Source organism: Suncus etruscus, chromosome 7, assembly GCF_024139225.1.
Source record: "Suncus etruscus isolate mSunEtr1 chromosome 7, mSunEtr1.pri.cur, whole genome shotgun sequence".
NCBI classification, from domain to species: domain Eukaryota; kingdom Metazoa; phylum Chordata; class Mammalia; order Eulipotyphla; family Soricidae; genus Suncus; species Suncus etruscus.
In genome coordinates this window covers 122226936-122251836 of record NC_064854.1, presented here as the reverse complement: position 1 = coordinate 122251836, position 24901 = coordinate 122226936, and the positions used below count along the sequence as shown (strand labels likewise).

General features: G+C 43.2%; 1 protein-coding gene across 1 annotated transcript in view; it reads right to left on the bottom strand.

The window, feature by feature from the left end:
- Nucleotides 1-285: 285 nt before the first annotated feature.
- Nucleotides 286-24901, bottom strand: part of IHO1 (interactor of HORMAD1 1) — a 34479-nt gene continuing 9863 nt past the window's right edge. The window contains exons 4-7 of the mRNA XM_049777356.1: nucleotides 15728-15776; nucleotides 14980-15067; nucleotides 3480-3583; nucleotides 286-1377 (exon numbers count right to left, since the gene is read on the bottom strand). Of these exons, the coding sequence (XP_049633313.1) occupies nucleotides 286-1377; nucleotides 3480-3583; nucleotides 14980-15067; nucleotides 15728-15776 (1333 nt within the window). The remainder of the gene's footprint in view (nucleotides 1378-3479; nucleotides 3584-14979; nucleotides 15068-15727; nucleotides 15777-24901) is intronic.

The window sequence follows — 24901 nt, the reverse complement described above, 5'->3', positions numbered from 1 at the left end:
AAAAAAAAAAGAAAGAAAAAAATCGTTCCCCTAAGTCCCAGAGTAGGTGCTGCCCTTGCTCTCATCTCGTCAATTTCTTTCCATAAATAAGGGTGCACTTCCTCATGCCCTTGTAGCGCTCCCCGACTCACACTAACATCACCCCAAAGGCCTCTGACCTTGAGGGTCCCAAGTTGGTTTTTTTTTTGTTGTTGTTCGTCATCTCAAGTGTGTATAATTGTCTTTCCAGATAAAACTAATAAACTGTCAGTGAAATAACTGTGGACTGATCAGAAACTGAGCTTATCAGAAACTGTCATCACTGCTATCAAAAGTCAGGTTATAGAGCAGATTATTTTCTGGTTCCTTACATAGCGGAGAGTCGGAACTGTTAAGGCCGAGGTCACTGAACCAGCTTATCTGGTGGTCCCTTTGGGGACTAATGTCTTGACAAGAATGCCCAGTGGGCTGCAGGCAGTGCTCTTCTGCTCTTTTACTAAGCATGACACTTTCTCCTAGAGCAGGGTCCAGGTGCGTGATGAGGTCAAAATGCACCTGTTTCTTCTGGTGGGTCCTTTTAAGAACAGTACCTGCAGGCTTAATCTGTTTAGAACTGAGACCACATGTATTGTTCAAAGTTTGCTCCTGTCTCGTGGCACATGACCAGCCTCTGTAGGCTTTCCTGGGCTGCTGGTGCTTACCTTTCCTCACTATCCCTCTGGTTCTTGTTCTGCCTTTCTTGTCTGTCACCAATTCTTGTTCACAAGAGTCAATCAAAAGCACATCTTGGATATGACGCTTTTGAGAGTTGCTCTTAATGCTGGTTGCAAGATTGTCTGAATTCAAGGGTACAAGTGGTGAGGCTCCTTGGGAATATAGGTCCAAGTCCTCAGGAAGAATGCTGTCAATGCTGAGGTTCTTAGAGATGGCGTTAGTCCTAGTACAGTTCTTTCCAATTGTCTGCACTGCCTGGTCCTTTACATTCTGCTTTACTTTACCTGTTCCAACTGCCAGCAACACAGCCTCTTCTTCAAGGGCATCATGCTGAGCTCCCTTATCCCAGTCACTTAAGTTTCCAGGTGGTGGGAAGTCCACATTGAGGTTCTTAATGGCAAGCTGGGCCTGAACCTGTTGCAAAGCTGAGTCCTTAGATGCACAGGCTTCCAGCCTGGTGAAACTGAGGCTCGGGGCCAGACAGGCTGAGGTCTGGGAAGCACTATCTTTCATGTGCCTGGGTTCTTCAGGGCGTGAGATCAAACTCTTGAGCTCTGTTAAGACACCTGGCACATTCAGCTGGCATAGCTGCTCTCCCAGCTGTTGCAAATCCTTACTCTGCTGGGCTACTAGGACTTCAAGGTGCTCTAGTTTAGACTTCATTTCCACAAACTCTGCTTGTCTCTGAAGAAAGGCAAGAGAGGAAAGATGAGGTGGGGTAGTGCAACTCAGAATGTCTGATGAAGAGCCAGAGAGATAGCATGGAGGTAAGGCATTTGCCTTGCATGCAGGGGATGGTGGACGAAATCCTGGCATCCCGAGTCTGCCAGGGGTGATTTCTGTTTTTTATTTTGTTTTGGTTTTGGTTTTTCGGCCACAGCCAGCGGTGCTCAGGGACTACTTCTGGCTGTCTGCTCAGAAATAGCTCCTGGCAGGTATGGGGGACCATATGGGACACCGGGATTTGAACCAACCACCTTTGTTCCTGAATCAGCTGCTTGCAAGGCAAACACCACTGTGCTATCTCTCCGGGCCCCAGGGGTGATTTCTGAACGTAGAGCTAGGAGTAGCCCCTGAGCGCTGCCTTGTATGTCACCAACCCAGGACAGACTCCGGTTCGATTTCCGGCATCCCATATGGTCCCCCCAAGCCTGCCAGGTGCGATTTTTGAGCACAAAGCCAAGAGTAACCCCTGAGCACCGAGTGTGACCCAAAAACCAAAACCAAAAAAGAAAAATCCCTCCGGGTAGGCTTAGGGGACCCGATGGGATTCTGGGAATCAAACCAGGGTCCATCCAGGGTTGACCGCATGCAAAGCAAAGGCCTACCACTGTGCTATCACTCCAACCCCCTTTTCTTTCCTTTTTCATTTTTAAGGCTATATTTGGCAATTCTCAAGGATTATTCCTGATTCTGCGCTCAGGATTCACTCCTAGTGGTGCTCAGGGGATCACAATATGAGATGCTGGGAATCAAACCCAGGTTTGCCCCATGTAAGGTGCCTCTAGCCCATGTTTTATTTTTATTTATTTATTTATTTAGGTTTTTGGGTCACACCCGGCAGCGCTCAGGGGTTCCTCCTGGCTTTACGTACCGAAATCGCTCCTGGCAGGCACAGAGGACCATATGGGATGCCGGGATTCGAACCACCGTTCTTCTGCATGAAAGGCAAACGCCTTAACTTCATGCTATCTCTCCGGCCCCTCTAGCCCATGTTTATTTTTTAATTTTTAAATTAAATATTAATTATATTTTGGTTTGGGGCCACAGTTGGCAATGTTTAGGGGTTACTCCTGGCTCCGCATCCAGAAATTACTCCTGGCTATGTTTGGGGGACCATATGGAATGCTTAGAATGGAACCCAGGTCAGCTGCATGAAAGGCCTTGCTCGCTGGACTATTGCTCTTGTCTAGCTTGTGTTTTTTTTTTTTTTTTTCTTTTTTTGGTTTTTGGGCCACACCTGGTGATGCTCAGGGGTTACTCCTGGCTATGTGCTAAGAAATTGCTTCTGGCTTGGGGGACCATATGGGATGACGGGATTCGAATCACTGTCCATCCTGGATCAGCTGCATGCACTGTGCTATCACTCCATCCCCTGTGCTCTCTTGATACATATTTATTCCTTTTTACTCCCTCACATCTTTTTATTTATTCTTTTGTTTGGTTTTACATCCAGTGGTTTTCGGGTTTATTCCTGGTTCTGCACATAGGGGTCACTCCTGGAAGGGCTCAGGGTACCATATGGGTGGTAAGTATTTAACCTGGGTCAGCTGTGTGCAAGGCAAACACTCTACACACAGCACTAGTATCACTATGCTCAACCCCCATCTTTCTAAATAAGATCAATAAAACCAAAAATTTGCTTAAAAATTACAACTTTAGGGCCCGGAGAGATAGCACAACAGTAGGGCTTCTGCCTTGCACACAGTTGATTCAGGACAGATGGTGGTTCGAATCCCGGCATCCCATATGTTCCCCTGAGCCTGCCAGGAGTGATTTCTGAGTGCAGAGCCAGGAGTAACCCCTGAGCACTGCTGGGTATGATCCCCCCCAATTAGGTCTTGAGGTATAGTATAGTAGGTAGGGTGCTTGCCTTTACATTGCATATCACTCCCTAAGTACTGCTAGGAGTCATCCCCAGGCACAGAACCAGGTATAAACCCTGAACACAGCTAGGTGTGGCCCCAAACCCAATCCCCCATTAGTTACAATTTTAAAGGGGTCTCCTTGGGTTTTAGTGATAAGGTTAAAGCCATATTTGAAGGAAGAAGTGGGTGTTCACTTACAGCCTCAAATTTCTTCTGCATCTCAAGAATGGCCTGCTCCAAGTTACCATTGTCCTGCACTCTTTCTAGCAGCAGATCTTTCTGGGACCTTGATGTCTCATGCACTAAACACAGAACAAAGCAATGACAATTCACTTCATGGAACTGGTATGCACAACCTTACTAAGTAGTAACTGCATAAAGGAGATATGAAACCTGCCTGGGTCACTTGATTTTTGGAACAAGAATCCAGGACTCTATATGCCCAAATCAGCCGTGGTGAGGATAAGCAGCCAGAATAGACTTTAGTCTTAACTTGCTTCCTTATCTGAGTAGATCCTGGCCAGGGCAGCTCAACCTCTGGGGACCATGAAGCCTGCTGCCCATGTGTAAATATTAGCCTCTTCCTTGGCCCGTCAGCAGAATGACCTGAGAATATAGATATTACCACGATCCCTCTGAAGTCTTCACTGACTTTCAAAGGTGTTCCACTGACCACTGATGTCCAAAAAATTAATCCAAAAAAGCTTTTTAGGGCCCGGAGAGATAGCACAGCGGCGTTTGCCTTGCAAGCAGCCGATCCAGGACCAAAGGTGGTTGGTTCGAATCCCGGTGTCCCATATGGTCCCCTGTGCCTGCCAGGAGCTATTTCTGAGCAGACAGCCAGGAGTAACCCCTGAGCACTGCCGGGTGTGGCCCAAAAACAAAAAAAACAAAAAACAAAACAAACAAACAAAAAAAGCTTTTTAGCCACATTGCTCCAGCCCTACTACTTAGTTTTGTGGTACTTAGGGATTACTCCTGGCTCTGCACTCAAGAATCACACCTGGCAGGCTCAGGGGACAATATGGAATTAAATCTAACTTGGCCACATGCGTGGCAAACATCCTACCTGCTATGCTACCGTTCCGACCTTAGCTAGCTACTTATTTCTTTTGATGTTTAGGTAATGTGCTGACATTTATGGTATTGAAGTATAGTTGCCTCATCTCATCACCATCAGAAATCCAAATGACTATCCAACCCCTTTCCCACTGTAATCCAAAGTTTTAAGACTCATACTCCCTTTCCTTTACCCACACCACTCCTCTATATCTCTGGACTGTGTTTTCTAAGCAATTTCTCTCTCACTATGGATCTTTGCAAATGCTGTTCCCTCTTGCTTTTATAGCTGTCATCATGCCAGTCCTCTAAACTGCTACCTTAGCCAGATTAGCCTTATTTTTTTTCCTGCTCTCAGTAATTGTCTCCTGGAGAAATACATTTCTGGTCTGGTTTGGGTATTCTATCATCAGCTGGCAGCAGTATGTGTCTATCATCACTTAGTACCCTACACCCATTATTAACCTCTCATGAGCTTAGAGACCTAAATGCAACCACTCAGGACTGATACTAATTTTCTTCATTTGCTTGAAAAAACTTGACATACTTACACACATAACTTATTAATATTGAGTTGAAATTATTGTTATCTCTTGCTAAACTATAGGTCAAATAAGCTGTTTTTACCTTTATTCAACAAGTAATACATTTCTACTATAATCCAGGCTGTGGACTAAGTATTCTGAATTAAGAGTCAAAAAATAGGGGCCAGTGTGATTGAACAGTGATTGAACAGTGATTGAAAGTGATTAAACACTTGTCTTGCATATGACTGACCCCAGTTTAATCCTCAGCACTTAATAAGGATACCCTCCCTGCAAGCCTGCCAGGAGTTATCCCTGAGCATAAAGTAAACCCTGAGTACTGCTGTGTATGGCTCAAAAACTAACAAATAAAAAAAGTTTTCAATTAGCTATAATAAGCATGCCTCAGATAAACCTTAATTGGCTATGATGCTATCACTATGCAAAGCTTGTTTTTTGTTGGGGGCGGGGGTCACACCTGGCAGCGCTCAGGAGTTACTCCTGGCTCTATGCCCAGAAATCGCTCCTGGCAGGCACAGGGAACCATATGGGATGCTGGGATTCAAACCACCGTCCATCTGCATGCAAGGCAAACGCTTTACCTCCATGCTATCTCTCCAGTCCCACTTATTTTCTTTTTATTTTCTTTTTTTTTTTTTTTTTTTTTTTTTTTTGGTTTTTGGGTCACACCTGGCAGTGCTCAGGGGTTATTTCTGGCTCCAGGCTCAGAAATTGCTCCTGGCAGGCACGGGGGACCATATGGGACGCTGGGATTCGAATCGATGACCTCCTGCATGAAAGGCAAACGCCTTACCTCCATGCTATCTCTCCAGCCCCATTTTCTTTTTATTTTCTGCAGTGCCAGAGATCAAGCCCATGGCTTAACACATGCAAGTGCTGTCGACCCTAAGCTGTATCTCCAGGCTGTGACAGGTTCTTTAGTTGGTTATGTTTTAACCATGATTTCTTTGTCTTCTGTTATTAGTCAAAGTCAGGGATTTATCACATAGTATCTGTAGTACTGTAACTTTTAGGAAATATATGTATTTGGTCATTCAGATGACAAAACATATGTCCATACTTATTTAGTCTTCATCTATAGTTCCTGAATTACAGATTTCCTAAGTGTTGTGAGAATTAAGATGTCTTTTGGGGGGGCTGGGCGGTGGCGCTAAAGGTAAGGTGCCTGCCTTGCCTGCGCTAGCCTTGGACGGACCGTGGTTCGATCCCCCGGTGTCCCATATGGTCCCCCAAGCCAGGAGCAACTTCTGAGCACATAGCCAGGAGTAACCCCTGAGCGTTACCGGGTGTGGCCCAAAAACCAAAAAAACCAAAAAAAAAAAAAAAAAAAAAAGATGTCTTTTGGGGCCGGTGAGGTGGCGCTAGCCAAGGAAGGACCGCGGTTCGATCCCCCGGCGTCCCATATGGTCCCCCCAAGCCAGGGGCGATTTCTGAGCGCTTAGCCAGGAGTAACCCCTGAGCATCAAATGGGTGTGGCCCAAAAAAAAACAAAAAAATGTCTTTTGCTTATTTTCAACTATGGAAAATATCTGAGGGTAAAGTTTGGTTGCCTGAAACCCAACATAGGGTTCCAAGTTCTAGTTGTGGTGTGCTGAAAGGAGGTAAAGTGATATGCATAATACCCCTTCAATAACAATATTGCAAATCACATTGCCTAGGTCGACCTCGAGGGCAAACCCATGGCACAAGTGCCAGCGGTGGCACGCAAAGGCCTGCAGCTGGCACACGGGAAGGTCTGCAATTAAGTTATGCGGTGCGGTGGGAGGCGAGTATGCCGGTGTCTGCTTTGCAGCTCACCTGGCAATAGGGCCAGACTAGCCATTGGGAGGACCGGGCGTTATGTGGCAGTTTGAGCACTAGGGCTCAAAAAGGTTAGCCATCACTGGCCTAAGAGGAGAAAAGGAAAAGAGAGAGAGAAATGTCTGTCAAAGAGGCAAGAGTGTGGGGGGGCAGCAGGAGGGAAATTGAGGATGTTGGTGGTGGAAAATTGCACTGGTGAAGTGATGGGTGTTGGACACTGTATAACTAAAACTCAATCACCAAGAACTTAGTAACTGTGTATCACGGTGATTAAATTTAAAATTTATTTTAAAAAGTTCCAATTTTGGGGTCGGAGAGATAGCATGGAGGTAAGGCCTTTGCCTTCCATGCAGAAGGACAGTGGTTTGAATCCCGGCATCCCTTATGGTCTCCTGTGCCTGCCAGGGGTGATTTCTGAGCGTAGAGTCAGGAGTAACCTGAGCACTGCCGGGTGTGACCCAAAACCAAAACAAAACAAACAAACATACAAAAAAAGGTGCATTCTATGTCTTTGTTGAGTTTCTCTCTAGGTAGTTTAAGTTCTTTTGGAATTATAAATACCATGGTTCTACCTATGCTTAGTGCATTGTCTTTTTATAAATTACTGTTACTAAATTACGATATGATTTGGGACACTATTTCAGTTGATTCTCAGAATTAAATTGTAGATCAGAACTACATCAAACTGATTTAAATAGAAACTTAACATTTCCCCTCCCAATAAACTGTATTTTTAGAGCCAGAGAACCTGTGCTGATAATAGGACATTATCCTCTGAGTAACTCTGATCTCCAGGGAAACCAAATTCAGCCAACTACAGAATCTAGAAGCTAGAGAACTATGACCACACTGAAGTCTATTCTGAAGTGAGGGATCCCCTCAGAAGGAAAGTTCTACCTTCTAGCAAAGATCTCACATACACAGATCTAAAGTTTACCAATAAGTTTTACCCAAATTGCTCATTTTGCACATATTTCCCTAACTTATAAAATGAAAACAAAACACAGCGCTAGCCCCAAGATGGGAAAAGGAGAACAGATCTAATATTTGGCTCAGGTCTCCCAACCAAGTCATAATAAAACTTCTTTCTAATCTCAAAAGTTGATTCTATAGTAATTTTTACTTCTGTGCATTTCAGATAAAACTGTTCTCAGAGTAAAAAATAATCAAGGAAAAGATGAGACTCTAGGCTTGCTGTGTGTGTATGTGCGTGCGCGAGCGCAACTCCTGACATTACACCTAGTTCTACACTCAGGAATTACTCCTGGCCGTGCTTGGCAGACCATATAGGATGCCAAGAAGGCAAGTGCCCTTATCTGCTGTACTATCACTCTGGCCTGCCTTGTTTTCTCTTGAACATCTATCTCCTTTCTTTTCTCCCAGCATGTCTTTCTAAGCAAGTTTCATTCCATACAGACTACCTTGCTTCCCACATACACATACAAAAATGTCCTTTATAAAGGATGAGGAATACAGATTATAAAGTAAGAGAGATAGCACAGAGATAGAGTGTTTGCCTTGCACACAGCCAACCCAGACAGACTGGCATCAACTATTTCTTTCTTTCTTTCTTTTTTTGCTTTTCCTTTAGTTTTTGGGCCACACCCAGTGGCCCTCAAGGCTACTCTTGACTTACAAGACCTTATGAGATGCTGGGATTGAACACAGGTTGGCCAAGTCAAGGTAAACACCCTATGTGCTGTGCTATGGCTCCAGTCCTCCCTCCTTCCCTCCTTCCTTCCTTCCAAGTGCAAACACCCTATGTGCTCTCCCTCCCTTCCTCCCTCCTTCATTCCTTTCTTCCACCCTTCCTCCTTCCTTCCTTCCAAGTGCAAGGCAAACACCCTATGTGTTCTCCCTCCTTCCCTCTCTCCCTCCCTCTCTTCCTCCCAACCTTCCTTCCTTTTCATTGTTTTGGTTTCCCCAGACGAACACAACCAAAACAAGTAAACACAAAGTATGTGAGAGAGCCAGCAGTGCTCAGGGCTTAGTCCTGATGGGCACAATATAGGATGATGGGGATCAAACCTAGTTTGGTTTTGTGCAAGGCAAACACCCCACCCACTGTACACTGGCCTGGTATCTGACATTTCAACAAATCAAATTAGAATTATAAAACAATGGAGGGATACCTCAGAAATTTTGAGAGCAGGGGCCACAAAGATAATATAGAAGTTAAGACATATGCTTATATGTGTTGGGCCCTAGACTAATCATTGGCACCATGGTTCCCTAAGCTGGATGAGCTATCTCTCCAGCTGCAAGGAGATGTTATTTTTATGAGGCTGCAGAACTGTACAGCATAGGACTTGCATGTGTGAGGTTTTAGATGTCATCCTTGGCTCTCCATTAAAAAAATAATGGGGAAGGTGTTTGGGCCACACTTGGCAGCACTCAGGGGTTACTCCTGGCTCTGCACTCCTGGCAGGCTCGGAGACCATACAGGATGTTGGGAATTGAATCCAGTCTGTTCTGGGTCAGCTGCATACAAGGCAAAAGCCCTAACGCTCTGCTATCGCTCTGGGCCCTGAAAAACAAAACAGGTAAACAAATATGCACTAAACTGATAAATGTCCTGATATGCATTATTATAAAAGCAAGAGAATGAGGAACTAGAGATGTGGCTCAGTAATAAAGCACATGCTTGACATACATGAGAATCTTGGTTTGATTCTGATTGGAAGGAGAGCAGGGTAGGGCAGGGCAGGGCAGGGCAGAGAAGGGATGGGATAGGAAGGGAATAGAAAATAAAGGAAGGGAAGGAAAGAGATAAGAAGGGAAGGGAAGAAAGTTTTACTTTTTGGGGGTAGATCACACCCGGCAGCGCTCAGGGGTTACTCCTGGCTCTATGCTCAGAAATCGCTCCTGGCAAGCTCGGGGGACCATATAGGATGCCGGAATTCGAACCACTATCCTTCTGCATGCAAAGCAAATACCTTACCTCCATGCTATCTCTCCAGCACCCGAAAGTTTTACTTTTTATTTATTTATTTATTTATTTTTATTTTTTTTTTGGGGGCCACACTCAGTGGTGCTCAGGGGTTACTCCTGGCTGACTGCTCAGAAATAGCTCTTGGCAGGCCCGGGGGACCATATGGGATGCAGGGATTCGAACCAACCACCCCAGGTCCTGGATCGGCTGCTTGCAAGGCAAACAACCCTGTGCCATCTCTCCAGGCCCAAGTTTTACGTTTTTGTTTTTTTTTTTTTTTTTTTGATTTTTGGGCCACACCCAGCGGTGCTCAGGGGTTACTCCTGGCTGTCTGCTCAGAAATAGCTCCTGGCAGGCCCGGGGGACCATATGGGATACCGGGATTTGTTTTTTTTTTTTTTTTTTTTTTTTTTATTTTTTTTTATTTTTTTATTTTTTTGTGGTTTTTGGGTCACACCCGGCAGTGCTCAGGGGTTACTCCTGGCTCCATGCTCAGAAATTGCTCCTGGCAGGCACAGGGGACCATATGGGATGCTGGGATTCGAACCGATGACCTCTTGCATGAAAGGCAAACGCTTTACCTCCATGCTATCTCTCCAGCCCCGGGATACCGGGATTTGAACCAACCACCTTTGGTCCTGGATTGGCTGCTTGCAAGGCAAATACCGCTGTGCTATCTCTCCGGGCCCAAGTTTTACTTTTTAATATAAGTTTAATTTTATGTGTTAATAAGAAAATGCCACTGACATATGTTTCAAATACTGAATTCCTTTTCCTAAACTAAACTGGTCAAATATTTTTCCAGGATCTGGTGTGACAGTACAACAGGTAGGGTGCTTGTCTTACATGTGGCTGACCTGAATTCAATCCCCGATATACCCTGAATGCAGAGCAAGAACTGCTGGATATGGCCCAAAAACAAAAACAAAAAACTTCTAAATATCCATGTAGCTATTTGTAGTAGAAAGCAAATGTAATTATCCTACTCTAGACTAGGTCCTAAATAACAATGTTTCTTAGCAACACACAACCATCACAACCAACCACAAAAGCAGAAAATGAGAAAAGCAAGCAGACTGACCAATTTGAGATTTGGCTCAGGAAAAATCCACCTGTGACCCCATTTATTCTTTCCTTGTTCCCTGGTAAATAGATATTCAGAGTTCTCCTTTATAGGAGCTTTTTGTTTGTTTGTTTTGGTCTTACATCACATCTGGTGGTACTCAGTAACACCTAGTTCTCTATTCAGTGGTCACTCCTGGAGGGGACTGGGTATACCATATTTGGTATCAGAAAGTAACTGAGATCTGTTGCATGTAATCTAGGCACTTGAATCGCTGCTCTATCACTCTGTCCTCCTCTTACCTTCTTTATACATTTCTCATTCATGTTGTTTCCATAAGTCAGTAACTATAAGTAATGTTGCAATGATTTTAGGGGTATAGATATCTGTAACCCCTCCTCCAACTTCCTCCTATCTCACCTGGAGAGGGAGACCCCCCCATAGCTGGGAGAGGTCTGTAGTTGCTAATAAAGGTGTTGCCTCAGGAGTGTAATGGGAGTGAGTGGAGATTTAGGAAGAAGTGGCTGGAGGAGTGGGGAGTATGGAGAGACAAGAAACAGGTTTAATTTCAGGGTGTCATATAGAGCCTGCTTAAAAGGTTTAAGCTTAGAAGCCACTCTTGATGGCCAGGGCCTTGAATAAAGCTAATGTTTCCTGAAACTTCATGACTGCTGTGGATCATTTCCTTACGGGTACCCTGAATTGTGAGAACCGCCAACAGGAAGGGGTTGCAGGCGTATGGCCCAGAGCAGCAGAGAAAAGCCTCACCATCCATCCATTACCATTCAGGACTCAATAATTAATACGTAATTCAACAGATATATTTTTTAATTAGTTTTACTTATTTGGATAAATACATGTAATGAAATAGCTGCATCATGTTATATTCCTATTTTAATTTTCTAACTAATCTTTGAACTGTTTTGCATAATGGTCACACAGGCTTATATTTCCATTAATAGCATCCTCATCAATACTTATTTCTTGGGGCCGGAGAGATAGCATGTAGGTAAGGCGTTTGCCTTGCATGCAGAAGGTCGATGGTTCAAATCCCAGCATTCCATATGCCCCCCCCCCCCCAAGCCTTCCAGGAGCAATTTCTGAGCATAGAGCCAGGAATAACCCCTGAGCAATGCCAGGTGTGACCCAAAAAACAAAACCCCCCCCAAAAAAAAACCAAAAACACTTATTTCTTGCCTTTTTGATAACAGCCATTCCCAAAGTATGATGCAATAACTCATTGCAGATTTGATATGCATTTTCCCAAGTTGAATGATTATGAACATCTTTTTATATACTAGCTATTTATCTGTAGATCTTTAGAGAAATGTATATGTAGTTCATCTGCCCATTTTTTAATCAAGTATCAGCAGACTTACTCTTATTTTTGGATCATACCCTAGATAGCTCAGGGTTTACTACTGGCTCCACATTCAGACATTACTCTTGGGGGGCTCAATATCCCAATATGGGATATTGGGGATTAAATATGGGTCAGCTAGAATCAAAGTAAGTGCCCTACCTACTATACTATCTCTCCAGTCCTGCTAGACTTTACTTTCAGGGCCAGAGCAATAGCACAGCGGTAGGACATTTGCATTGTACACAGCCAACCTGGGTTGTATTCCTGGCATCCCATATAGTCCCCCAAGCCTGTTAGGAGCGATTTCTGAATGCAGAGTCAGAGTAACCCCTGAGCGCTGACAAGTGTGGCCCAACACCCCCCCCCCCCAATTATATAGGTCAGAATGATAGTACAGTGGGCAAGGTGCTTGCCTTGCATATGACTGATTTACATTTGATTTCCAGCTCACTAAGTAGTCCTTCCTCCAAGCATCACCAGAACTGATCCGTGAGAGTAAAGTCAGGAGTTAGTCTTTAACACAGCAAGGTATGGCATTAAAAAAAAACACAAAAAAACAAAAACAAAAACAAAAACAACTCAGGGCCCGGAGAGATAGCACAGTGGTGTTTGCCTTGCAAGCAGCTGATCCAGGACAAAAGGTGGTTGGTTCAAATGCCGGTGTCCCATATGGTCCCCCGTGCCTGCCAGGAGCTATTTCTGAGCAGACAGCCAGGAGTGACCCCTGAGCACTGCCAGGTGTGGCCCAAAAAAAACAAAAAAAAATTTGTATGTGGCTTACTTAGAAAAGAATTTCTCAGTATAAAATTATAAAAATGTTAAATGTTTTGGGCCAGAGCGGTGGCGCACACGGTAAGGCATTTGCCTTGCCCGTGCTATCCTAGGACAGACCGTGATTCGATCCCCGGGTGTCCAATATGGTCCCCCAAGCCAGGAGCAATTTCTGAGCACATAGCCAGGAGTAACACTTAAAGTCATGTTGAATGTTTTATTATCTATCCACTACCCATAATATATTGATTTCATATGTAATTAATTTTGGTGTTCAACATTTCCTACTTTCCTGAGACATATTTTGCTCTTTGTTGAGAGGAAATTGGGGCTATTCCTGGTGGTGCTCATGAGCTACTCCTGGTGGTGCTCAGGGGTCACTCCCAGTGCTCAGGGTACTATGTGGTTTCAGAAATCAAACTCAGTTCTTCCACATGCAAAGATACACTACCTTTTATGCTATCTCTCCAGTACATATTTTCTAATCTTGATAGCAGCATTTATTTTTAATTTACTAATAATCATAGTTTTTCAATACAACATATGCCTACTAGATGAAAGTTTTATTTTGAACTGGCTAGTCAACATTAAGCAGCATGCAGTTGGCCACGTGCAATGTAAATACCCTATACAGTATCTAACTCTACAGCACTTGTCTTGCTACTTCTTATAAGGTAATAGTCCTAAACTTCCACAGCTGATTTCCAAACAGATGAACAGTTGCCCTGTGTGTGGGATACCCAGCTTGTAAGCCAGCAGATAGTACAGTGCTTTTTGTAAAGACAGATGGGGATTAATTTCAAAGATACACAAAACGAATAATTTTTGTAAATCATGAGCAATATGTCCAATGGCATTTGAATGTTTTCAATTTGTTTAAAATGAAAAATAAACAAAAAGACAATGTAAACAAATACAGATGCAATCATCATATTGCTGTTTAGCTGAAAAACTATTGGCTTTAGACAGGTGTCGACATAATGAAAATTGTTTCTAGCTTTCTTCTGCGAAGGGTCAGCACCTTGGCTTTCTAATTAATCTAAGTGTAAATCACTAACTGTAGAGCAGGGAACTTTACAAACCACAAATTGTAACTGAAATTGATAAAGATGCTTTGATTCACCATAAAACAGTTTCTTATTGAAACAAAGGCAACAAAAGAGCAGTAGGCAACTGGAGTATTTCTAACTCCTAAGAGAGCAATGTCTCTATTTTTTTGTTTTTTGTTTTTTTTTTTTTTTTGCTTTTTTGGGCCACAGACGCTGACACTTGGGGCTTACTACAGGCTCTACATTCAGAAATCACTCCTGGCAGGCTCAGGGACCATATGAGTTGCCAGGGATCGAACATGAATTGACCATGTGCAAGGCAAATGCCCTACCCACTGTGCTATTGCTCTGGCCCAGTGTCTCTATTTCTAAATCCTTCGGGAGCATGTCTCTATAGACAACACGGTTAGCAATACATTTGGGAGTCAAGGATGCTGCTGATTCATTTCTGGCAATAAGATGAGCAATAGTGATTACACCTGCCCTGAGGCAGGCAGGTTACTGAGAGCATCTAAGGAACTAGAGCATTACCACGGAGCATTACGATAGTCCCACTGTCTAGATTAGCTTGTTTGGGGTCAGAGTTACAGTATAACTTGCGTGTGGCTGATCTAGATTCAATCCCTAGCATCCCATATCCCTCAGCACTGGCAGAAGTGCAAAGCCAAAAGTAATTCTTTTTTTTTTTTTTTTTTTTTTTTTTTTTTTTTGGTTTTTGGGCCACACCCGGTGGTGCTCAGGGGTTACTCTTGGCTGTCTGCTCAGAAATAGCTCCTGGCAGGCACGGGGGACCATATGGGACACCCAGATTCGAACTAACCACCTTAGGTCCTGGATCGGCTGCTTGCAAGGCAAACACCGCTGTGCTATCTCTCCGGGCCCCAAAAGTAATTCTTAAGCAACCCTGGATGTGGCTCCAAAACAAACAAACCATAAACAATAAAACATACACAAAAACCAGATTAGCATGCTCCATATCTCTTTGGGATTAACTTCATCTCATCTAAAAGGCTATATTGAACTTTACCACCGACAGAAACCTGGCTAAGGTCAGAAAGTTCACGTTCACTGCTCACCAGTGCCCTCTGCTGATAACCTCAAACAGGAGGCACTCACATGTTGTGACCACGGTTTCCAAAGAATCCACAATAAATTGATTTCTTGAATTGAGATGTTCCTCAGACTTTTCCATAGATGTCTGCAACTAAAGAACAACAAATAAAGAAAAAAAATCACATAGTTGTTTTACTAAATTAGAGAACTGACATTTATAACAAAAGATGTAATCAGGCTGGAGAAATAATGGGTTTATTGCTTATCTTACATGTAGCTGGTTCAATCTCCAACGCTGCATATGATCCCCAGAGTAAAAACAGGAGTGACCCCTAAGTACAGAGCCAAGAATAGCCCAAGAGTATCACTAGGCAATACCCAAATTTCCCCACCCCAAATAAAATCAAATTTAAAAAGAGGTATAGTTAAACACTGTAACTTCTACATTGAACCACAAATTAATATAATTATGAAATGTCTTAAATGTATGATGCCCAGGGTTCAGTGATGAAACAGTGTTTAGGGTGCATGCCTATCATATACACCTGGCCCATGTTTGATTCCTGGCACCACCTGGTTACCACCCAAGTATAGAATGTAGACTTGTAGATCTCTCAAGCCTTGAAGGTCCCCAGCACCATTTGGGTGGCCCAGGTATCCCCAAGCACTGCAGGAGCTGAGTCCTCAGACCCTGAACTGAGGTTGCAAAGAATTGCCTGTGGAACTCCAGATTTCCTGAACATTGTTTGAGAAGCCCCCCACCCCCACAAAATGTAAGATGTTCAAACTCTGTGGACATAGCTATACTTACCCTATCAATGCTATCTCTGACATGAAAAATAAAGTTGTATAGTGTCTCACTAGAAGAAAAAAACAAAAATATTTTTGTGAAATACTAAAACAATATGGATGGGCCAGAGTGATAGTACAGTGGGGAAGGGCATTTGCATTGCACATGGCCAACTCAGGTTCAATCCATGATATCTCATATGGTCAAGACTACCAGGAATATCTCTGGAGTACCTCTGGGTATGGCCCCAAAACAAAACAATAAAACAATGTGGAACAAAACTGATTTCCTGAACATTACAGGCTTCTACCTACTATAACACCAAAACAGTGCTTAATTAGAGTTAGAGACTGAGGAACCTTAGAACTTTCAAGGTAAACAGAACAATACAAACTTTTGCTTTGCACATGGCCGACCCAGGACAGACCTGGGTTCTATCTCTGGTGTCCCACATGGTCCCCCAAGCCAGGAGCAATTCCTGAGCATACAGACAGGAGTAACCCCTGAGCGCTGCTAGGTGTGACTCAAAAACCAAAAAGAAAAGGAAAAAGAAAAAGAAATCACTCCTGACTTAGGGGACCATTTGGGACGCCGAGGGATGTAACCGAGGTCTGTCCTAGGCTAGTGCAGGCAAGGCAGACACCTTACCACTTGCACCACCATTCCTGCCCCCAATTAACTATTTATTAGTCCTCACTCCACCTCATTCCGATTGAATTAATAAATTCTAACTTCCTGAAAGTCTTTTTTTAAAAGCATATCCTGAAAGTCTTTACAAGAGGTTTAAGAGAAAGTATAAATTGAGCTTGAGATAAAAGGACACAGGGGCCGGAGAGATAGCATGGAGGTAAGGTGTTTGCCTTTCATGCAGGAGGTCATCGGTTCAAATCCTGGCATCCCATATGGTCCCCTGTGCCTGCCAGGAGCAATTTTGAGCCTGGAGCCAGGAATAACCCCCAGCACTGCCAGGTATGACCCAAAAAACACACACACACAAAAACAAAACAAAACAAAACAAAACAGGCAAGGTACTAGATATGCACATGCCCAACCAGAGAGATGCCTGACATCCTATATGATCTGCTGAGCACTGCCAGGAGTGATTTCCTGAGCATTGCCTAGTATGACCCCAAAACTAAAAATATATATTATAATCTGTTAACTGGATATCTTACAAAAATCTACTCAGGGGCTGTAGTGGTTCAAATCCCGGCATCTCAAATGGTCCCCCGAGCCTGCCAGGAGCGATTTCTGAGTGTAGAGACAGGAGTAACCCCTGAGCACAGCAGGCTGTGACCTTCCCCCGAAAAAAAAAAAAAAGTCAATTAGGGAGGCAGAAGTGATAGGCATAGCGGGGAGAGAGTTTGCCTTGCACACAGCTGACCCAGGTTCGATCCCCTACATCCCATATGGTCCTCCAGCCTTGTCATTGTTACTAGATGTGCCTTGGGGATGTTTTTTTTTTTTTGTTTTTGGTTTTTGGGCCACACCTGGCGGTGCTCAGGGGTTATTCCTGGCTGTCTGCTCAGAAATAGCTCCTGGCAGGCACGGGGGACCATATGGGACACCGGGATTTGAACCAACCACCTTTGGTCCTGGATCGGCTGCTTGCAAGGCAAACACTGCTGTGCTACCTCTCCAGGCCCCAGGATGTTTTTCTTTAGATCACTTTTAGCTGATATTCTTTGAGCATGTAGTATTTGGCTGCATGCACTCTTTAGCTCTGGGAGATTTTCTACAATGATGTCTTTGTTGATTTTTCATGGAGATTTTCTTCCAGGTCCTCGAGGACTCCAATGATTCTTATGTTGCTTCTACTGGGTTTATCACAGATCTCTCTTTTTTTTTTTTTGTTTCTGTTTTTGTTTTTGTTTTTTGGGCCACACCCGGATGTGCTCAGGGGTTACTCCTGGCTGTCTGCTCAGAAATAGCTCCTGGCAGGCACAGGGGACCATATGGGACATGGGGATTCAAACCAACCACCTTTGGTCCTGGATCAGCTGCTTGCAAGGCAAACGCTGCTGTGCTATCTCTCCGGGCCCTACAGATCTCTATTTTTATCTGTTCACATGTTTTTAGGTATTTTTCCCCATCATTTGATCATTTATTTTAAGGCTCTTTACAGACTCTTCTGTTGTATGGAGGATTATGCATCTCATCTTCCAGCTCACTGAGTCTGACTTCAGCAGCTGTTACTCTGTTGGTGAGGCTTTCCAGTGAGGTTTTCATTTCTTAGCCTTGTTATTTCAGTTTGCAGTTTTCTTATTTCTACTTTCATATCCTCTTGATTTTTGTTTGTGGTTTGTTTGGTTCATTCCAGGGATTCTTTGAGTTCCTTGAATATCCTCCAAATTTCTTCTCTAAAGTCTTTTTCAGAGAGGCTGGTTGGGTATTCAGATCCATCATCTTCCTTCTCTAAGATAGTACCACAGTGTTCTTTGCAGGGTGGTTTCTTTCTATGTGTTGTGCTGGTGTACATTGATTAGGGGATAAGTGTAGTTGTTCCACTTTGCTCTGTGGCTGCATTCCTTGTGCTTTGGTGTCTGTGTCTCTGGGCAAGAGAAGCATGTGTTCCCCTTTGCCAACACTTATTAATTACTAATTTAAATAACATCTTTACAGGTATTGGATGTGTTTTTGAGTTTTTGGTCTCTAATGCTTAGTGGTATTGAATAACTTTTCATGTATCTGTTGACAATTTGTGTGTCTTCTTTGAAGAAATGTAAGCTCAATGCCTGGTTCATCTTTATTTTTCTTCTTGTAAAGAGATTAGTAGTGGGCAAAGATCACTCTTGGTGAGACTCATTTTAATGGTATAGTGATGTTTAGCTCCAGTAACCAGTTCCTGGAAGCCAGTAGAGCTATAACCAGAAGAGTCAGGAGAGAGGTAGAGACCACATGTAATACCAAAGATTGAATTCAGGGTCTGACTCATGCCAAGCACTTCAGCTATTTCTTCAGCCCCTTCTCTGCCCATCTTTTAACTGCATTCTTATATACTTCTGTGTATATATACACACATGTCTACATATGTATATGTACTAGGATATATACATATGTATGTATATTATCCTATATCAACTATGAGTTGCATTTTTTTTAATTTTTTGGTTTTGGGGCCACACCTAGCAGTGCTCAGGGGTTACTCCTGGCTCTACACTCAGAAATCAATTCTGGCAGGCTCGGGGGACCATATGGGATGCTGAGAATCAAACCATCCTACCCACTGTGTTATTGCTCCAGCTGCTATTCTAGAATTTTCAAGACATATACTTAAGTTTTACTCTATTTAGAAAAAAATTTTCTTGATATACAGGTCTTTGTTGAAAATATTCTTTCCACATTGTATTTTTTGGGTTTTTTTTTTGGGGGGGGTCACACCCAGCAGCACTCAGGGGTTACTCCTGGCTCTATGTGCATAAATTGCTCATGCAAGGCAAATGCCTTACCTCCATGCTATCTCTCCGGCTCTGCCACATTTTTTTTTTCTGTGTGTATTTTTTAATTAATTAGTTCTGGTTTTGAAGCCATACTCAGTGGTGCTCAGGGGTTCATCTTGTATCTGCACTCAGAAATCACTCCTGGTAGGCTTGGGGGACATAGAGGATGCTGGGAATCAAAGCCGGTTCTGTCCTGGGTCAGCCACATGCAAGGCAAATGCCCTACAAGGCAAATGTGCTATTGCTCTGACCCTGTATATATATTTTTTGAGTTGATATTTTTTTTTATTTTTTTTTTTTAGTTTTTGGGTCACACCCAGCAGCGCTCAGGGGTTACTACTGGCTCTATGCTCAGAAATCGCCCCTGGAAGGCATGGGGGACCATATGGGATGCTGGGATTTGAACCACCATCCTTCTTTCTGCATGGAAGGCAAACACCTTACCTCCATACTATCTCTCCGGCCCCGACCCTGTATATTTTTAAATTCTTTCATGTGGTATTAAATATTTTAAAAATGACTCATGTAAGCACATTTAGAGTAAATTGCAACCATTATAATTTTTTGTCAAAATAAAAATATAAGCAATTATTAAATGTATAAATATTTTGGATAGGGCCAGAGTGATTGCACAGCCTTAAGACATTTGCCTTGCACACAGCCAATACAATACAGACTCTGGTTTGAATCCCGGCATCCCATATAATCCCCCAAGCCTGCCAGGAGTAACTTCTGAGTACAGAGCCAGGAGTAACTCCTGAGTACTGCCAGGTGTGACCCCCCAAAAAAACCAAAATAAATAAATTAATTAAATATTTTGGAGGAGGGCCAGAGATATAGCATGGAGGTAAGGCGTTTGCCTTTCATGCAGAAGGATGATGGTTCAAATCCCGGCATCCCATGGAACAATTTCTGAGCGTGAAGCCAGGAGTGACGCCTGAGCGCTGCCAGGTATGATCCAGAAACAAAGCAAAACGAAACAAAAAATTTTGGAGGAGAGGTTTTGAGCTACTCTCATTGGTGCTTAAGTGTACTGTGCTCTGGATTCTGTAATCAAGAACTGCTCCTAGTGATGCTCTGGAAACCTTGAGGTGCCCTGGATTAAACCTAGGCTTCCTGCATGTGCTCAATCCATTAAGCTATATCTCTCTGGCCTCCAATGATTACATTAAAAATATTATTGCGAGGCTGGAGTATCAGTAGGACATTTGCCTTGTACACAGCTAACCTAGGGCAGACAGTAGTTCAATCCCCCCGCGTCCCATATGGTCCCCCCAAACCAGGAGCGATTTCTGAGCGCATAGCCAGGAGTAACCTGAGCATCACCAGGTGTGGCCCAGAAACAAAATAAAACAAAAATATTTTTGAAAAAAGCCTACAGGAAGAAATACCATTTTTATTCTTAAAAAATATGCCAAAAAAATAGAACAAAGTTATATAAAACAGTGTTAATGGAAGATCAGAATAAGCTGATTCAGAGGCAGACTTGAGAATCTGATGAAACCAAACTCTGCCTAAAACTCCTACTCAGTTTCAATGTACTCCCTTGGATAGAGTCTTTCTGACACCTCCAGTCAGAGAGAGGAGCAGTCCTTTGGGTTCTTAAAGCACTTGGATACAACTACTACAGTATTTATTTACAATTTTGTATTTAGATTTCTAGAAAATCAAGAAATTTAAGCAGTTACACATTTGAGTTTAATTTCTGCTTGAGCTCTTTCAGTTAGAGGTTTGGGGGGAGCAGAATTCTTTTCCTCCTCTATATCAATCTTTCCCAAAGTGGGTGATACCTACCCCCACAGTAGACACTTTTGAATCACCTGAGAACTTTGTTCACTTAAAGAATGTAGATTTGGGGCCCGGAGAGATAGCACAGCGGTGTTTGCCTTGCAAGCAGCCGATCCAGGACCAAAGGTGGTTGGTTTGAATGTCCCCCGTGCCTGCCAGGAGCTATTTCTGAGCAGACAACCAGGAGTAACCCCTGAGCAATGCCGGGTGTGGCCCAAAAACCAAAAAAAAAAAAAAAAAAAGAATGTAGATTTGGGGCCCGGAGAGATAACACAGCTGCGTTTGCCTTGCAAGCAGCCGATCTAGGACCAAAGGTGGTTGGTTCGAATCCCGGTGTCTCATATGGTCCCCGTGCCTGCCAGGAGCTATTTCTGAGCAGACAGCCACGAGTAACCCCTGAGCACAGCCGGGTGTGGCCCAAAAACCAAAAAAAAAAAAAAAAAAAAAAAAAAAGAATGTAGATTTACAGGGGGCATGAAGTAAGTTTCTGAAGGGGGCTGTAAGAAAAATAAGTTTGGGGCCGGGCGGTGGCGCTGGAGGTAAGGTGCTTGCCTTGCCTGCGCTAGCCTAGGACGGACCGCGGTTCGATCCCCCGGCGTCCCATATGGTCCCCCATGAAGCCAGGAGCAACTTCTGAGCGCATAGCCAGGAGTAACCCCTGAGTGTCACAGGGTGTGGCCCAAAAACAAAAAAAAAAAAGAAAAAAAGAAAAATAAGTTTATTTTTTTTAAACATTGTTGATTGATTAATTGGTTTTTGGGCCACACCAGCAGCATTCAAGGATCACTCCTGGCTCTGCACTCAGAAATCGCCCCTGGCAGGCTAGGAGATGCCATATGGGATGCCAGGAATTAAACTGAGTCCCTCCTATGTCGGCCACATGCAAGGCAAATGCCCTACTGCTGTGCTCTCTCTCTCTGGTCCCTAAAAAATTAGTTTAGAAAAATCAGTTTTCTCTAGAGACAGAGTGTGCAACCCTTAGCAACCCTGTTTTCTCCTCTTCCAGACAGATGTCTTACTAGGAAGAAAAAAAGTAAATTTTCTTTCTGGTGTCTCTAACTACAATAATAGAAAGACAGGCATTCTAGGAGACTGGATGAAGCTCTAGGACTACATGACAGCTACATGTAGAGAAGGGTCTAGAATATGGTGGGTAGAAGTTAAAATGTTCTCTATTTGTTTCCACTGAATTAGTGTTAAACCTTGTTTTGGGGAAGTTTTCTATGGTAGTAACTCTTGAAATTTTTTTTTTTTTTTTTTTTTTGGTTTTTGGGCCACACCCGGCAGTGCTCAGGGGTTATTCCTGGCTCCAGACTCAGAAATTGCTCCTGGCAGGCACGGGGGACCATATGGGACGCCGGGATTCGAACCGATGACCTCCTGCATGAAAGGCAAACACCTTACCTCCATGCTATCTCTCCGGCCCCTGAAAATTTTATGACATGACTTCATAATCTTATTTAATGAAAATCAGGACCCTGGTTTTTTTTTATTTTTTTTGGTTTTCTGGGCCACACCTGGCTGTCTGCTCAGAAATAGCTCCTGGCAGGCACGGGGGACCATATGGGACACCGGGATTCGAACCAACCACCTTTGGTCCTGGATTGGCTGCTTGCAAGGCAAACACCGCTGTGCTATCTCTCCGGGCCCAGGACCCTGGTTTTTATAGTTTTACTTTTTATTGTTTTGTTTTGTTTTTGTTTTGGGGTCACACCTGGCCACACTCAGGGGTTACTCCTGGCTCTATGCTCAGAAATTGCTCCTGGCAGGCTCAGGGGACCCTATGGGATGCTGGGATTCAAACAACTGACCTTCTGCATGCAAAGCAAACACCTTACCTCCATGCTATCTCTCCGGCCCCTACTTTTATTTTTTAAATGTTTCTGTTTGTTTGGGAACCACATCACTCCTGGCAGTACTCAGAGGACTGTGAATAGTTCTGGGATTAAACTACAAGGCAAGTGTTCTGCCCATTGTACTACCTCTCTGGCCCTGACCCCTGAATTTTAGCCTCATTCTCACCCAAAAATATACTACCACTCAGATGGGTCAGAAGAGCCCAGATCTGTCAAGACATTGCCAGGCTTCCTTAGGGAAGTTATATTGACTTGCTCAGGGATTACACCTGGCTTTGAACTCAGAAATTATTTCTGGCAGGATCAAGAACCATCTGGGATGGTGAGAATCTAACGCAGGTTGGCTGCATGCAAAGCAAATGCCTTACCTGCCTTGCTATTGCTCTGGTCCCAGACTTCCCTTTTTTTTTTTTTTTTTTTTTTTTTGATTTTGGTTTATACTGATGGTGCTCAGGAGTTATTCCTAACTCTACACTCAGGAATTACTTCTGGGAGTCTCAGGGGACCATTTGAGATGTCAAAGATTGAAGCCAGGTTAGATGTGTATAAGATAAACTACCCACTGTACACACCATTGGGTGTGACCAAAATATTTTAAAAAACACCCAAAATGGGGCCGGGCGGTGGCGCTAGAGGTAAGGTGCGCTATCCTTGGACGGACCGAGGTTCGATCCCCGGCGTCCCATATGGTCCCCCAAGCCAGGAGTGACTTCTGAGCGCATAGCCAGGAGTAACCCCTGAGCGTCACCGGGTGTGGCCCAAAAATCAAAAAAAAAAAAAAAGAAAACAAAAACAAACAAAAAAAAAAAACACCCAAAATGTATTTTTTTTTTCTTTTTTTTTTTCTTTTTTTTTTTTTTTGGTTTTTGGGTCTCACCCGGCAGTGCTCAGGGGTTACTCCTGGCTCCAGGCTCAGAAGTCGCTCCTGGCAAGCATGGGGGACCATATGGGACGCCGGGATTCGAACCGATGACCTTCTGCATGAGAGGCAAACGCCTTACCTCCATGCTATCTCTCCGGCCCCCAAAATGTATTTTTTTATTTCTACCAATAAGAGTCCCAACTGCTCCATATCTTTGTCTAGAACTTGGAAATGTCTGTTTTTTACTTTAAATTTTAGCTAAGTTAATAGATGGGTAGTAATATCTCATTGAGACTTAAATTTGCATTTCCAAAATTACTAATGATTTAAGCATTTTTTGTGGGGGAGACACACCCAATGGTACTCAGGGGACCATCTAGGATGTCCAGAATTGAACTTGGGCTGACTACATACAAGGCAAGTGTTTTACATGCTGTACTATCTTTCTGGCTCCTGATTTGAGCATATTTTCATATACTTATTTTCTATCCATATATTTTCTTTGCTACCCATATTTTTCCAATCTAAGTACTGCCACTTAGAGAACTTAGGTGCTATAAGCACTCTGTTCAAGAATATTAGGTGCACTTAGGGGGAGAGATAGGATGGAGTAAAATTATCCTGTATTATTTAAAACAAGAATCTATTTCTTTTAATAAATCTATTTTTATTTAAATAAGTATATTTCTATTGATTATAACCAATAATGCCTCAGTTGTCTAATGTATCCTTTACAGTCTGTTTTCACATACTAAAACTTTTGAAGACAGAGCTACTATTCTTCTCCTTAAGATCTCTACTTTGTAGTACTGAATCTGGCAAAGTGGGATTTTTGTTTCTGTTTTGGTGGCAGGGGAGGGCAAGGCCTTGGCAATGCTCAAGTAACCATGCATTGCCAAGGATCAAACTCAGGTCTCCAACATGCAAACAATGAGCTCAGGTCATCTCCCTAACCCTTAGTGTTTCTTGAGTGAATGAACAAATTTAACTAAGATCATCAACAATTATTGAAAGAACACAGTGATTATGTTATTAATTCATGATGAGCCCAATCTACTTTAAAAATATAATTATAATAAGTTAGGTAATGGCCATCCACTGTTTTATGTGTCTAAAAATCTTTTCTTCCAATGAGTAATTACTTATTTTTCCATGCAATAAAAAGTATTTTGGTGGGGGACACACCCAGTGGTGCTCACGGTGGCTCTGTGCTCAGAAATCACTTCTGCCTTGCAAATGGCTGACACAG